General features: G+C 52.9%; 4 protein-coding genes across 4 annotated transcripts; 1 reads left to right on the top strand and 3 right to left on the bottom strand.

Moving 5' to 3' along the window:
- Positions 1 to 135: 135 nt before the first annotated feature.
- Positions 136 to 476, top strand: B0T26DRAFT_697350 (uncharacterized protein). The gene has a single exon (XM_060441388.1). The coding sequence runs from the start codon at positions 199 to 201 to the stop codon at positions 421 to 423; it is 225 nt and encodes a 74-aa protein (XP_060301094.1). The 5' UTR covers positions 136 to 198; the 3' UTR covers positions 424 to 476.
- Positions 477 to 5,931: 5,455 nt separating this feature from the next.
- On the bottom strand, positions 5,932 to 6,708 carry B0T26DRAFT_672802 (uncharacterized protein; the record flags this gene model as incomplete). The annotated part of the gene is made up of 3 exons (XM_060439509.1): positions 5,932 to 6,216; positions 6,283 to 6,495; positions 6,574 to 6,708. 3 exons carry the CDS (start codon positions 6,706 to 6,708, stop codon positions 5,932 to 5,934), a joined length of 633 nt encoding a protein of 210 aa, XP_060301093.1.
- Positions 6,709 to 9,789: 3,081 nt separating this feature from the next.
- On the bottom strand, positions 9,790 to 12,786 carry B0T26DRAFT_164672 (uncharacterized protein). The gene is made up of 4 exons (XM_060433522.1): positions 12,170 to 12,786; positions 11,627 to 11,946; positions 11,498 to 11,572; positions 9,790 to 11,435 (listed from the first exon to the last, which is right to left on the bottom strand). Exons 1-4 carry the CDS (start codon positions 12,649 to 12,651, stop codon positions 9,925 to 9,927), a joined length of 2,388 nt encoding a protein of 795 aa, XP_060301092.1. The 5' UTR covers positions 12,652 to 12,786; the 3' UTR covers positions 9,790 to 9,924.
- Positions 12,787 to 13,953: 1,167 nt separating this feature from the next.
- B0T26DRAFT_619752 (uncharacterized protein) lies at positions 13,954 to 15,625 on the bottom strand (the record flags this gene model as incomplete). Its single annotated transcript, XM_060436055.1, has 3 exons — positions 13,954 to 14,231; positions 14,414 to 15,452; positions 15,530 to 15,625. Coding segments are annotated over 3 exons (1,413 nt in total), but the record flags the coding sequence as incomplete, so codon positions are not given.
- Positions 15,626 to 15,702: the final 77 nt, after the last annotated feature.

Genomic DNA, 15,702 nt, shown 5'->3' with positions numbered 1-15,702 from the left:
CAAGGCTCCATTGCAAATGGCAAATGTGTGCGCACTGGAGTGGTGCGCCGATTGCCTTATCTAAAACATTAGGTATTTAGTTTTTGAGAGAACATTGATTCTTATACACGAGCGAACCCACCCACCCGCGCCTCACCGAGAAACTTTAACTAACCGCCTTCTCACCTTACCTTACCTGCCAACATTACTCGTATTTAAATGTGTTACTTTCTTCATGCATTCTCAGTAATCGCATTCGACAAAGTAACTGCGGAATATACGGAATGCAGGTGGAATAAGTGCGCAGTAGTAATGATCAACCGTATCCATGCTAATAACGACGCACATATCAGCTGCGCATGGGTGGGCTCTTGGGACAACCGTTGGGGCGCAGATCCGTCCTACATATACGGGATGGATTATACGTTACGTCGTGCCGAATGAACGATTCCTTTCCCCAGCTTTGCTGGAGAGTTGGGAGGGGAGGGGAGGGGAGAATGCAGGAGTCTGGCACGGCTTTCTGCAACAGGATAAGAACATGCTCGTGAGTCGCGGGAAAAGGGGGGCCGCGCAACTGCCTGCAGGTAGGCACTCTCCGCTTTGAAGCCACGAAGGGAAAGCGACCCGGGGGGCCACGTTCTTTCCCAATCTCGAGTTCCACTCCCCATCGTCCATCCCAAACTAGCGCTAGGATGAACAATAAAGCCCTTCTCCTCCTTCCCCGCCAAGCACACCAAGAAAAGGTCCGAGAAGAGGGCGAGTCGAGTCGAGTCGAGTCGAGTCGAGTCGAGTCGAGTCGAGTCGAGTCGAGTCGAGGTGCCAGATAAAAAGAGGCAAGAGCGGAGGGGCCCCGCTTCTCCATCTAGAACGTGCTTCAGCCTGTCCGTTCATGGAAGGTACTGTACACAGTTACACGGTTACACACACAAAAACGGCCTGCTGCACTCGGCAGCAAGGTGAGAGATTCACCGGACTAGTCCTGATCTAACGGTCAACGGGTGTGGAGCACGGCCCCAAAGCCCTTTTCGAATCGGGCAATCTGGTGGAGCAGGGGATGGATGGGATGAGAGAAAAGAGCTTGCAGCAAATCATCTCCCCCATCGGCCTTTCCTTCGCGATTCCGGATCCGACCACGGATAGCTCCCGATCGAGGCCTACCTGAAAGAAGAAATAATTCACCTAAAAAAAAAAAGGAAGGAGAAATGCTGACATCTTGAAGAATTGTTCTTGCTTACCCCGACAGTAATTACGGAGTTGTCGATAATTATATCACATTTGCGGGGACTTGCAACAAACGAACAGTGTGACAGACCATGAATGATCTTCAAGCTTGATATTAAGCACACAGGCAAACAAAATAAGGATGACCACGGCTAGAGCCCTTCCGTCTGCAACATCCATCGCCACCATCACTGTCACCGTCACCCAGCCATTGAGAGGGATATCTCCGCAACTGATGCACATATATCCCTACCGTGTGACGTTGGACGCGGAAGGGGCCATCACGGCAAGAGCCTTCCTCAGTCCTCCTCACAGGCTCATCGCAAGGAAGGTGGTGGCCGGGACAGGGGGCAGGGGGAGGATACCGTAAGTCGCATCTTGCATTTTCTCGTCGTTTCTTGTCTCATTCCGTAGGATCCGCTCTTTTCTGTGTTACTTGGACAGGCGCCAGAGCCGAACCGACGGATCAGCCATCGACTTCTCGGGACCCCGTCCGTGATTGATCGACGCTATGCCGCTTCGTTTCCCTCTCTCGGGCCCTTTGTCAAACCGTTTCGTCCGACCTAGACTCCATGCAATGCAACTCTGCCCCAGACTGTGACTTGGGCGCGCGCAACCGACCGCCGCCGACCGCTTTCTCACCAACTTTGGAGATTCCGGCTTGCTTGCCTGCCTGCCCGCCTGCTGGCTGGCTGCACGGACAATCAATCTAACGGACGGGTGCCCTGCGAGGAGCTAGAGTGTGAAGATCACTTCCCCGGTCCTCTTTCGTCAACGCTCCTTTGGCACGTGTGGCAGTTCGTGCGAGCGTGCGGCGCCGCATGCCCGCAAATGAACAAACACCGGGGCCGCAACACGGCACCGAACAGGCCATCCCCTCCCTCTAAACTCGTGTCCCTTTTACACTATTTGTGGCACAAGTTAACACTGATTGCGGCGCGCGCGGCCAGGCACAAGGGAATACGCAGTAAGAAGAGTTGATGATCCGAATCGCAACGAGCTTATCACACTAGCGTCAGGTAGTTAAACGAGGAGGTGTGCACCACTATTTAATAAAATCCCCGCTAGCAACCGCTTGCCCCCATATCACGCCGCTTGCCCTGTGATGGCGGCTGACGAACAGGGTCGACATGGGTCTCCGGGGACGACAGCAAGCCACTCGGGACCTGAGGTCGGCGACCTCAACCTGCCCGTAAGCACTTTACCTATCATATCGTCCGTGCGTCGCAGTGTAGATCCCGCGGGCAGGGTACGTACCTTTTCTGCTTTTTCTCTTGGTGTTTGTTTCTCCTTCTGTTGCTTCTGTTGAAGTTCCCCGTTCCCTCTTTCCCCAATTTATCTCGTCTAATTCTCCTTGGCGATGAGCGACGACAGGGGACATGGTCCCTCTCTTCTCGCAACCAAGATCGCGCTGAACACGGCAGTTTTCTCCTGTGCAAGCCCAACGCACACCGCATCATCGCCATTACATTCATCATCACCATCCTCTCCTATCCGAGGGGTCGGCGCAAGCAAGGCTCGATGGGGAAAAGGTGAACAGAATATATGCATCCTTCACCGAAAAAGGGCGAAAGACTACGGCTCCTCACCAACTCACCGCTTTCCCCCGTTCGGACAGCGCATTGCCAAATTTGCATCATCCTCCTCAGACAATGGGGATTGTAACTTCGTGACATTTTCTGTGGGCGGGACGGACAGAGCCCCGTGCCAATCGGGATCCCACAACCCCTCCGTTTTCCCTCCATCCGCGGCATAGCGAATGAGCGTGAGCTAGAAACCCGATTCAAGGGTTGTGGTGATCGTTTGAAACGGTAGAGTGGGGCTAAGATCCCCTCTGTCGATCAGTTTCCCGGGCATATAACGTCTTGGCGGTATAACGTTGTGATCAAGTCAGCAACTTGAAGAGAGACAGGGAGAACTCCCGGAGGCCAGGAACATGACGTCTATGGTCTGAACCCAACCAACCACTTCCTTCAATCTCGGTGCTTTAATAAAGCTCGGTGATGCTTCTAAGACAATGGACTATGAGACATGGGCCTAGGATTCACGATAACTGCCTTCTATCCAACAACCAACTCATGACTCCCATGGACCGGGGTTTTAAGTACCTGCCAACAGAGAAGCAGAAGACGAAAAAGGAAGTTTCCCAAGCGGCAAGCAATTCCGCGGTTGTGCCACCCTAACTCCAGCCGTGACCGTGACAGCGACTCTTGTCGGTGGGGGGGAGAAGAGAATAAGCCCGCAGACAAGGGAAGCTTGTCAGCCTTCAAGACAGAGAGGGACACCAAGGAATGAGACAGCCGATCGTGCTCCCCGATCTGGCCGCAAATATCCCCGGAGTTTTTTCTGTGCTCCCGTAACAGGAAACTAGAAAGTGAAACCGGTGCAACGGAGATACGCAAAAGAAAGATCGGCATTCACCGTGCTGCCAAGAACGAGTTCGGCCGTTGATGAGTCTCTTCACCCCCGGGCACCCACGGCCCCGCCGGAAAAGAAAAACGACTTTTCTCCTTTGGGACAGGATATTTGGAATAAGACCGGAGATCTCCACGGGACGGGGGGTGGGAGGGAACAGGGGTGCTGGCCAGGCTGGCCTGGCCCCTTGACAAGCTGGGGCAAAAGCTGGCTAGCTCGGCCGGCTCGAGGCCTTGCCGTGTGCAAGGCCGCACGCACCACCACCATCTCACCAGTACCAGGGCCCAGGCGGGGCCCCTGGTCTTGACCGTTGAAGGCCGATCAAAAAGGATGGAGGGAAGGAATCGACAGACATAGGCACGGAGGGTTTAATATGTAAGTTCCATTTCTGCGCCGCCGCTGCTGCCCGCCCGCCCGCAGCTGCCTGCCTCCTCCCGCCGTCGGCATATTCGGCCGTTTTATTTGCCATGTATCCGTATGCACAGTTCTCTGTAACTCTGTATTTTCGATCCTTGATAAGCAAGAGCCTTCAACAACCAAGAACGAAAACGTTGAGACAGGGAGGGCTGGGCAAATGAAGAAACGGGTTAGGTACAATACCTGTCTACCTACAGATACTAGACCGTTACTCATCCCAGGCTAAGATTCCACCAACCTACGGAGTACCTAGTCGCCCTTAGCTCCGAGCGGGCCGGCGGAGAGAGAGATTTTGATAAGTGATCATCCGCCTGAATTAGTACATACCTACCTAGTGGCCTTGCAAACTTGCGACTTCCCTGTAAAATGTGAAAAGAAATGTAAATATGAATGAATCCATGAATTGAGAGGCGCGAATATTCGTAATTAATGAGATTAATTACCTTACCTAACTAGCGCCCCGGTATTCGTACCAGCAAATAAAGGGGGGGAAACGGAGAGAGACAAAGTGAAGCACAGTCTCAAAGAAGTGTATTGCAAACATTTTGTAACATCTTCTCCCGTTTCTATAGACCTTGTTGACTCTTTTTTTTTTCGTTCAAGACAAAGTGCTTGTGTGTGTGTCTTGTGGTTTGTGGTTTGACCGTTGAAAGGCGAGTGACGCCGGTGACAAGGGGTTACCTTATTAGGGGGGGGGGCGTTTTCTTCAACGACCCTCACCATCCCCGCTCGAATTATCTAAATCCCATGTCTCGCGGTTATGCCACGTTGGAGAGGGGACCAGGTGTAAAAAAAAATGGAAAGAGAAGATAGAGAATAAAAAAAAAGAATAAAAAGGCAGAAACCCACCCGTCTTGCAGGAAAAGAAATTTTGTTGCGTTGCATCTTGCAGCACGATTGAGTTTTTTTGGGGAATGTGGTGGTGGGTGGCCGCGCTCCAAGGAGGTGTGTACCTGCAAGTCTCGCCGGCCAGAGGGAACATGTCGGTACTTCTGGTGGGCAAAGAAAGTGTACCTTGCAAGCGGTTAACAAAAAAAAGAGACCGCTTACCTAGCAGTACTTCTACACAGGAAGAAAGTCGTTGGGCTACAAGGTATCTCAAAGTGCCATCATACCACCACCACATCTCCTAACGATGCCAGCTTAACAGACCATAAAGCAACAGTCCAGGACGCCTGTTAGACTTTTATCATCCGCACGGGCCACTGATCTTTTGCGGTCTCTTTTATTTTGTCAACCGCTTGCCTGGCAAGAAATTCGGAGATGCGCTAGGAGCATGGCATGGGCTTAGGCCAGTGTTAGTTAATCAGTAGGAACTTTAGGGTTGATATGTGGAGCGCCCCCTTTTTCTTTCGCTCATAAGGGTTGGTTCAGTAGGAAAGTCAATACAGATAAGAGATAAGGGATAAAGGGGAGGCGGCTTAGTCAGAAGGGCGGCCGCGTTGGGATGACTTCATGTTGCTCGACAACCAGGGCGGCGAGACTTGTGTGGAAGAGAACGGTCGTGGTAGGTTGATGATGGGCTTTTTGTTTAAAAGGAAATTGACGAGATAAACCAAGATAGGGGCACCTACCTGCTCAGACCAATTCACGAATTAGTCCGGCAAGGTGACAGAATCCAAGTGAATGTATTCTATTTGTCGAGTGCCAAGTTCTCGAGGTGGAAGGGGGAGTGCAATAGGTACCCCGGGCTTGGCCACACTGACGGGGTCGGGCTATGTAATAATAAATCTAGATTATTTCAAAGAGAGAACGGCTTCGAGGCACAGCCGGCTGTGCCCGGAGGAGGGGGTGATCATTGATGGGAGGATGGCTGCTCTCCTTGGGCGAGGTCTGCATGAGCTGAGCCTCAGAAATGATACCTATTCTTTGAAGAAAGATTGATCCGTAGGCTGATAATCAATGAGCCGCCTCGCAAAAGATGAATTCGCCTTCGAGGGCCTTGTCCTTCTTCTTCGCAACAAGTACATCATGCACCTGCTTCAGAGTCAAAAACCCCGTATTTACCAGAATTCTCGTGTATTCCCCCCCATTGGTGTTTGAATTTGGAGGGGTGGGTTCTATATTAGCAAGTTGCCAACCCTTGTTCAATAATATATGCGACAACACGTCCTCGTTATCCAGGAGTTTCTTCTCGATCACCTTCTTGAGGTATTCGGGCGCCTGAAGCATTGTCGAAAAAGGCTTCCCGTCTGATTGCAGTAGCTCAAAGATCAAGACCAATTCTGGGTTGTGGTTTACACACCATACAAGGCGAGACACCCAAGTTTCTTCGTCCAACGTCTCTCCGTTTTTTTCAATGCGAGCGTTGGCGGTGGGGACCTTGAGGCGATGGGCAGACTTCAGCTTGAACTTGCCGTCCTTGTTGCCTGTGCTTGTGAAATATTCTGTGAAACCTGCCTCTACGGGGTGAAGCGGGACGCTGAGCCTAAGGACCTCGTACAATGACTGTACAGGACCCAACTGTTCAGTAATTATCACAAGGTAGATTGGGTAGGGCAGGGCCGGGCCAGGAGAAAAGGAAAAGGCATGGCAACATACAGTCCAATAAATGCACTCACTAAGAATGACTGATTCGCTCTTGCCCCTGCCCAGTTTATCAACCCATTTGAAGGTTATGTTGTACATGCCTCCTGCCTTGTCCAAGGCTTTGAGCTGATTATCATTTGGACGCATGATGGGGAAGTTTTGTTAGTAGGTATGTTATGAAAAGAGAACCTGATTGCTGAGGGATAAAGCGGCAAGCATATGAGCTGACGAGCAGTTGGTAGGACGGCTGTCCAGTCGCGCTTATTTATGACCAGCAGAGTAGGACAATGTGTAAGACCATATTTCCGATCCCTCGAACGGAGTGGTCTCATTGACTTAGGTACCTAGGCACCTAGGTAATCAAGGCACGTATCACTCGAAACAGGCCGGAGGATCGATTTGGCCATGCCCGAGGCACATACGCCGACACACGGCCCTATTCGGCAATGCAATCGAGCTCCCATTAGCTCCGCGGCGCGGCGCCGCGCCGCGCCGCAGCTGCAAACGGTGCCGCCTTGCCCTAGCCAGGGCCGAATACCGGGCCAACATGGCAACGCGTCCCGGAGTCCGAGAGACCGGGGTGGCTCGACCATGGATGCGGAATTTGCGGCAAAAAGGAAAACCCGCCAGTTGGTCGTCACGCCGCACACCTCCCTGACTCTGAAGAGTCCCAACACGACGGCTCGCTTTGCCTGTTGGCCTTCCATCGCGTTAAACATCCGAGTGGGAGCCATCCGGACCGGCGGCGACGGCACGGGGCCATGGGTCGGGGTGAGCGTGGGGGTTTGTTGGTCTATCTGAGGGGGTATATGCTTTGTCCCTTGATGCTGGGAGGTAGAGCCACTTGGTAAGCTCTTGCTTTCGTCCTGGATTGCTCCGGCGTGGCTCCTCGCCATCTCGACGGCTAAGGTATCCAGGCCTTTCAAAGGGACGGTTGGTTGTGTATTAGCGTGACAAGGACGGTAGATTGGGCCTTGTTCTACTGGCTGGGCGGAGCATTTACTCTTCCTGCTTCTGCTTGCTATTGGTGTCATGTACTGCTACTTGCTCTTTCTCGTTCGTTACTTTCGTCAATAACAATGCACATCCACAACAAACGCAGTCTTCGAGGTGCCAATCTATGCTTGAGCTTTTCTACCTTTTTTAATCCTCCGTTCTTTGGTCCTCCGAATCTTGGCATGAGAAGGACGTGCCAACAAGGAACTCTATTCCATGTTTCCATAACAGGGGTCTTGGGTTTAACAGAGCAAGCCAAAAAGCCAGGAGCGCAGTTAGCCATGGCTCTGCCTGCAAAGTTTCTCAACCGGCTACCGTTGCTTCAGGCACCGGCGACTGACCTTAGCCCTAATAGCTTTTGACTATCCAAAAGTTTGGATGACAGTGGCGAATGTATGTACATTGGTTGCAATGTCAAAGCTTGTCTGCAAGCCAATGCTGGCCCCGACCCGTTGCCAGCGGTTACCACTACAACCAGCAAACCATGGCCCGCCCCCCCCCCGTAGAAGAGAAGAATGGAGGATAAGAGTAGTGTCAGACAGCACGCCGGCGGTAAAGGGCGGTGGCTGAGACCGTTTGGCAATATTTTTAGTCTTGCTTCAAACCTCGAATTGGGGTATTGACTTTTGTTTCTTGCCGCAATTGAGCGGAGGCGAGATAGCAACTCCAATCCGAACAACAGTCGTCGACGAATCAAGCCCACTGCCTCGTTCTCCCACATTCGCCAAACAACCAGAGACCCAGCCAACCAGCTAGCTAGCCACGGCCGATGGTCTACACCACACATTTAAGGAGAGGACCCAAAAACCGAATGATACAACAACTATACGTCCAGCCGTCTAGACCCCTTTGAAGCTAAGAAGGAATTTACCTGACTTGGTCTGGCAGTCTTCTATTATAGGCGAGAGAAGCGAGTGCAAGTCCTTGGAGCAAAGGCAGGCTGAACGAGGCGACGTCAAAAGCATGCGACGTCACAACAGACGTGCCTCAACCCAGAATCTGATGCATAAGCCTCGCCCACGCGAACACAGCGAACACTTTTATTTAACCTTAGTTTGACCTCGCGTGGGGAGCCAAGCCATCCGGAACCCCATCAACAAACAAACCTCTTTTCCCACGCCGCACCCCACACACACATACAACAGCACGCGAGACGAATAAACAAACAAACGGCAGGCCGAATTGGAATTTCCAAAATTCCAAACTCAAAACCCCCAAAAATCCAATTCCACCGACGCACCGGCTAGATGCAAGACATGGTAGCTGCAACTCGGATATCTACAACTAAAGTAGCTTAGCTACCAGCCACAACATAGATGAGAAAGAAAGGGGTGTCCATATCCAAAAACCGCCACGCCCAACGGCCAGACAAACGGCGAGGCCATTCAGACAGATATGGAGATGGAGATTACGCGGCCGAGATACGTCACCGTCTATCTATGAAGTGAAAAAAAAAGCCCCCCCTTCTCCTTTGACTTTCTCTTTTTCTTCTTCTCTGTTCTCTCTTTTTCTTTCTTTATTTTTTTCTTTTTTAATTTTCCCCGTGGAAATATGTTCTCTGTTACCACTGAAGAGCGAAGAGCAACCATTGTGTGCGCACGAGAAATCACGTTAGATATAAACTTTCATGCTGTTTTTCTACACAAGTTTTTCTTTTCTCGTTTTTCTCTCTCTTTTCCATTCACGTCATAGATTTCCCAACGGCCACCACTCTGCGGCTCATCGCAATGGACAGGTCGGAAGGTTACACAAACTAGAATTAGTTATTCATGACGTTCAGCTATTGTCCCTCCCGAACCGTGAATGGCCCTGTCCTCGCCAAACAAGTTGGAATAGTTGTAACGCTTCTCCAGCGCACGCCTTTTACCGGGGCAACGTTAGTGATGGCACTGAGCATGGTGGATTCGGAAAAGGGCCGACTGGCGCGCTATAAGACAGTTGTAAAGAAACGGCCAAAATCGACAAAGCACCAGAGCCTCATTCTGTTCTTTTTAGTTGTGTGTATTGCAATGGGTATAAGTGACATCTATTCTGTGGTTTAACACCAGAAGTTTGGTCCTCAGGAGAGCCTAACAACAAGCAAACCAACCATCCCATTGCATTCACACGGCTGAAAACGCTCGACAACAGGAGCTAAAGGTCCAGCGTCATGTGGACGTAGAGGCCGCGCCATAAAACCCTTTTCTCTCAGCCTAGTCTCTCGGCACTTATGGTGTGAGAGAAAGCACTCCCGAGAAACTCCGCTCCACTACCTAAGCCTTGCGTCCTGGAAAGTTCTGGGCCCTGATAAGTTCACACACCCTACCAGGCTGGAACCAAGGGGACGAGACGCCAACAGATTCCCGGCGATTAGCCTCGAAAAATGCATCATTTCTCTCCCGGCGGGCCTGACCGAGCTGGCTTGAGCTTATTCGCTCGATCATGGGGCCGGTTAGCCAAAGCCCGAGCAGCCGCAATTCTGGCCGCATCAGTTGCTGTCTCTGATGCTCCTTGAATTCCTGACACGTTCCAGCTAGGAGACACGCTGATTGGCGTTGATCGACCCGTGGCTAGCGTCAAAGATTGTGTCGACACACTTCTCGGCCCTAGAAAAGGTTTTGCAACCACCTGATCAACATCGGTTTGGGTTGTTGCACCCAAAGCTAACTCAGTACCGCCACCCGTACCACCAAAAAGTACCAAAAACTTCGGCTCATACTCTCTCGTGTCCAAAATGACTCTGGGACTCGACAGCACAGGCGTATATGTACCGGGAACGGTACCATTTGCCTTGGTCCGGTCTTTGGTTCTGTTGGCCAGCTGGGTAGAGTTTCTTCTAGCAGGCCCTGGAGACTCCGTTGGAGCGGTGGCCGCGTGATCAGAAGAGGTTGAGCCTTTGTTCTTCTCAACCTCAACGGCTCCGGTCGGGCTAAGCGAGTCTCCGGAGGCTTTGGGCATGGGACCATTCCCAACCCAAACCACAGAATCCGCCGAGGTCGATGGCGTGAGATGATTGAAGCCGAAATCGAGACTAGAGACAGTTGTTGGTGCCGGGCTCGAGGGTGACTTCGGCCATACAGAAGCCCTTGGATAGAGACGGCCGACAAGGTCCTCAGATCCGCCGGGGCGTAACTCAAACGCCTGTGAGGCCAAGAAATGTCGGTCCGCGGTTGTACTCGCCAGAGTTGGGTGCCAATCGGCTTCTGGGCCGTTTGCAACTGACTGTAGCGACAACGTCTCATCAACGCCCTTTTCAAACGAATAGCCACGGCTCCGCTGCGGTCGAGAGATTGGACCCCGATTAGTTCCACTCCCAATGGCGCCACAATAGTTCATGCTTTGGGTGCCCTCAGTGGCGTGATCATCATCACTCAACACAAGAGCCTCGTCTCTGTACTTTGCTTGTCGATTAAGGCTCATGCCTCCATATTTGCCGCCATCCCCCTGGCCTGAACTCGGCTGCGGCATATGATCAGGAAGCGAGTCATTGTCTGAAGCTACCTGGGGAGCATTATCGCTGTCCCGATAGTGTGTTGGAATAAAAGACTCCGAACTCGTCCTCGAGCTTCCGGAGGAGATTGGCTCAACACTTCCTGGAGAAGTTTCCCGATCATTTGCATCCAGATGAGACTGCATGAGCTGGTTTTGGACTAGATTTGCAGTACCGGCATAATGGTGTGTCTGCGAACCTCTCTGGCCAGGTGACATTTGATCGAGTGTCTGTCTCAGATTTTGCCTACGTTTGGCTTTTGACCTCTGATGCTGAGGCGCTCTGGAGTTTCCGACAGGATCCGCACCAGTCATCAGTTTCTGATGTCGCTGCTGATCTTTCTCTCGCGCCTTGACAAAACAACTCATGAATATATCGTTGTCTTCGTTCAAGATTCGCGGGATGTCTCCTGTAGACGGGCTGTAAGCATCTCAGCCAATGAACCATAATCCGGGAGTTCATGATAGGTACCTATCCTTGTGTAGCAGGTGACTGCCTCCAAAGGACCCGCCGGTCTAGGCTTTTCCATATTTTCGTCGTCCGAGTCTTTGACGCGCACATCAGCGTTGCTCGTCTTGAGGGTATAAAGGGCCAGTTTACCGTGCTCCTGCGAAATGCTCATTCTCTTCAGCCGGGCCTGAAAACGCTTCGATTCTGACCGGTCCACCACACTCTCCTGTCGCGCCAAAGCGACGGATAAGACGCCATCTTTGCTCTCCTTGGCCAGCGTCAGTTCGAGGCGTTTTATTTCTGCCTTGTACTCTCCCTCGCGGCGCATCCAATCTTCGCTTATGCTGCGGAACTGCTCCAACTCCTTCTTGCGCAGGTCCTTGAGCTCGTCAAGATCGCTCTGCGCATTACGGAGCTGTCGTGTGGTCTGAGCAAAGCCCTCCAGCAAAGCAAGGACATACGAATTGTACCTTTCAAAATGATGTTAGGATCATAGAGAACGGAGCTTAGAGTTGCCATGGCATCATCGTCACAGGGGGCAATCGTGGCGGATTTTCTAAGATTTAGGAGGAGACTCGTCATTGCAAACTCCGATTTCCTCTCCTGCTGATTAGACATGACATGGAGGCTACAGCTGTCTTGAAAGCCAAGTGTATATACATAACAAATATAGGAAAGCGCGCCTCGACTTACATGATCGGGATTGGCGCTAACGAATCTCTCTTGCTCATCATGGCAGCCTGGAGGGTTTCCACCATCTGCATGATGTTGGGGTTGTGCCAAGTGTCTTCGTGGTGTGCGTCTTCCCCGTGGTCGCCGAGAGCATTTCTAACTCCCCGGTCACCACCACTGCCGCCAGTATTACCAGCAGCGACCAGAGGCGGCGAGGGAGTCGTCGTCATGCGAAGGAGGTTGTGATGGGACGAGCTACTGCCGCCTCCTCCGCCGATGCTGAGATTCAACAGGCTAGAGACGCGGTGGATCGAGGGACGAGCCAGGCGTCGCCGGGTAGGAGACAGCAGGTGCGGCTGCTGCTTCTCCTGGTCGGCGGCATCGCGATCGTCAATCGCGGTCGTGGAGATGGCCGAGCCGGCGCTGGCACTGGAGGGAGCAGTGGTAGGCGCGGATCCGCGGGAGCGCTGGAAGCCGCGAAACCAGCTAGTCTCTGCTGCCATGGTGGCGGCGATGCCAGCCTTTTCTTTTTTCTCAAAACGATAGTAGAAAAGAAGATGACTGGCTAGCGATCATGTGTTGGAGGAGGGGAGGTGATGAGATTGGTGACACTCGGGGAAATGGGGTTTGGTGTTGCGACAGGCATATGACAGTGAAGAGGCAGAGAAAGGCAGGTGTTCGCAGGGCAGACCGAGGACGTAGCAAACAAACAGCAAACGAAAGAGGAATTAAATGAAAGCGCTCCCAAAAGAACAGGCATCGGGGTTTCATCAATCAAGAACGCAGCAAGCTGGTTTGTAATAAAATGGGTGACCGAGCGGCATCGAAAACCTCAAGTATTCGTCGGGTAATGATTAGGTAGGGAGGAAAAAGGGGGGGGGGGAGATGGGATGGCAGCGGAGGCGCCCTGTGACGGTTTCCCTCGAGGTATTTATGACCACCTCCTCTGCTGTCTTTGTGTAAAGGAGGCAATGGAATAAGTACAAACCGTATGGGTGTCATGGGGAGGAAGGTGCAACGCACTGCGGCATCACAGGAACCTTAAAAAAGAGACCCGTGGACGCCCCTTTTCAAACCCACCTCCCCGCCAAATTTCCCACCAAGGCCTCCTCTTCCACCAAATTCGGCCACTATAAACACGTGTCCAGGCCGTAAACCTGAGGGACAGCACGCCGCTACCTGCCAAAAGGAATGTCGTCGAGGGAAACAAGAAACAAACAACCCGTAGTAGAGAAGAGATGAATGCATTTTGGTATCTAATCTAGCTATTGATTTTAAGCCACTTCCGCGCGGGAAGCAATGAAGCAGCGCGTCGGAACGGCTCAATCAAACCCCACAACTTCTATCCCGGCTAGTTCCTCTCTCACTACTAAACACGATGTGCGTGGTTAGGAAACTGGGCCGTTTCCCGAGAAGGATGGACTACCGGTGCGGTGCGAGGACGTGGCGAGAGAATGCTTTGGTGAGAGCGAGCTGGGCTAGCTCCTCTGACTTTACAGAGTTAGAACATCAACATGACATTGCTCTAAGATCGCGCGCAAAGGGAAAGACTTCACCCATACCTGAGTAGCCCACCCGGGTTACTTTTCCTCCTATTTACTGGCTAGCCACCTTTTACCCCAAACATGTCTCCCCTCGTTTCCCGTCTTGGGGGGGGGGGGCTCGTTTCGTCTGTTCCGACGATGGTAGCGATGAATGTGTCGCGTTCGAAGGCTCCGACCAAAAACCTCCAGTTAGCAAACCGGTGTGTTCTCCTGAAGTGTCGCCGAGCGTTCGTCCAATAGGTGAAGTCCGGTTTCCGGCAATTAGTAAAACGAATCTTCTGCCTTCTGTCTCCTTCGACCCCTACCCTCCAGTTTCTCTGCGAACAACTCCTTTCCTGCATTGCCAGCTGCGGGGCCGAATTTGTCAGGAAATAGCTCCTTGACCGTGGTGCCGGTGCCCTTGATGGCAAAACCTTGGTCGTTTCCGCGTTTGTTCGCTAAGCCGCGGATGTTGAATCCGCCAATGCCGCCGCCGCTGCTGCTGGCGGGAAGACCTGCTGCCGCTGGTGGTCGGGGGGTGATTCGATCTGCTAGTTTCGCTAGGTTGGTGTTAATACATGGTTTGACATACAGTTGTTCGACGCGGCGAATAAATAGAATTAAAGCACGGGGGGAAGAGAGTAGCGCCGAGAGGCTGCCGCGGCTTCTGCATTTGACTGCGAGACCGGAACATTGCTGACGCTGGTCGAGCTGCTGTCGGAAATAGGAAGGGCGAACATACCGCTTGCCAGAACCGTACTGTCATCCACCTGATCCATCTGCGCTTTACCGATGCTCGAAGCCGACGCGAGCTTTGTGGGGAAAAGCTCCTTCACGGCGTTCGCCTTTGTAGGGAAGAGCTCCTTGACGCTGTTGTCGCGGGTACTGGTGTCCCTGGTCTGGCGCTCTCTGATTGCCCGGCCCTTCTCGCGGCTGCGCAATTCGGCACTCGTGCGGGCTTCGTCGTCGAGGTCCATCCGAGCGTCGCCGTCACGATCTCGTACAGGGGATGCTGAGCGGTCGCGGTCGCGGCCCGAGCCAAAGCCGCCGTTTGCAGAGATGCGCCGATCTGGAAAGAGCTCCTTTTCTCGGTTGCGGCGCGCGGCCGATCTCAGGCGGTCAGACTCTGAAGACACTGTAGATACTGAGCGACGATGCCGAGATGTTGGCCGTCCTCTAACGCTTGCACGCTTGGCCAGGGCCACGGGATCGTCATCGTAGAGGCTGACGTCGAATGTCTCGACCTCGTCGTCCTCGTAGCGGGAATCTCTTCGCCTTCCTCCACCGCGTCTGTCGTTCCTTCCTCTGCCGTTGTAGCGGTCGTCTCGGTCGCGATACTTGCCGCGGCGGCGTCGCTCCTCTGGATCGTACTCTGGGTGGAGTAGGTAGAAGCGGCTGCGCTGTGCGGCACCCACCACCTTTTTGTCGCTGACCACGGCGAAACGGACTAGCAGGACCGAGTCGGGCTTGGCTGCAAAGTCTTTGGCGCGAATCGACTCGAGGGGCGGAAGTTGAGTTGGGTCGGCAATTGGCACAGCGGCAAGTGCGACGAGCGCCTCCTGGGCGGCAGCCTCGGACCTGAAAATGAGGTTTGCGGAGCTGTCGTCAATCCACTCGATGCGGTCAAACTGGCCGCCGTCGTTGTGCTGAGAAACATAGGCCTTCACCTCGTCAGGATTGAATGTGTCGAGTCCGGCTACATGCACCTTGTAGGGAACAACGGCTTTTTCCTGCTCCTCTAGGTCGTGGTCGTTGATGGGCTCGTCCACCTCGCCGGGTTCCTACATGAAGGTGCCAGTCGAGTTAGCAGGCTAAATCGCGGGAACGAGGCAGAAGAATAGCGATCATCCGAACGAACCTGTTCTTCCCCGGTGATTATGTCATGGGTATATGCCTCGGGCACAATTGGCGCGTCCTGATAGGAATCGATGTCCATCTCCATCTCGATGTCGAGATCCATGGCTGAAGGCTGGGGGTGACGTTCTTGCCGACTGGCGATGAGGAAGCAAAGCGTGTAATGGGCGAGGCGGC

The sequence above is a fragment of the Lasiosphaeria miniovina genome, assembly GCF_030549165.1.
Source record: "Lasiosphaeria miniovina strain SMH2392-1A chromosome Unknown B0T26scaffold_2, whole genome shotgun sequence".
Taxonomy (NCBI): domain Eukaryota; kingdom Fungi; phylum Ascomycota; class Sordariomycetes; order Sordariales; family Lasiosphaeriaceae; genus Lasiosphaeria; species Lasiosphaeria miniovina.
This window is presented reverse-complemented; position numbering and strand designations above follow the sequence as displayed.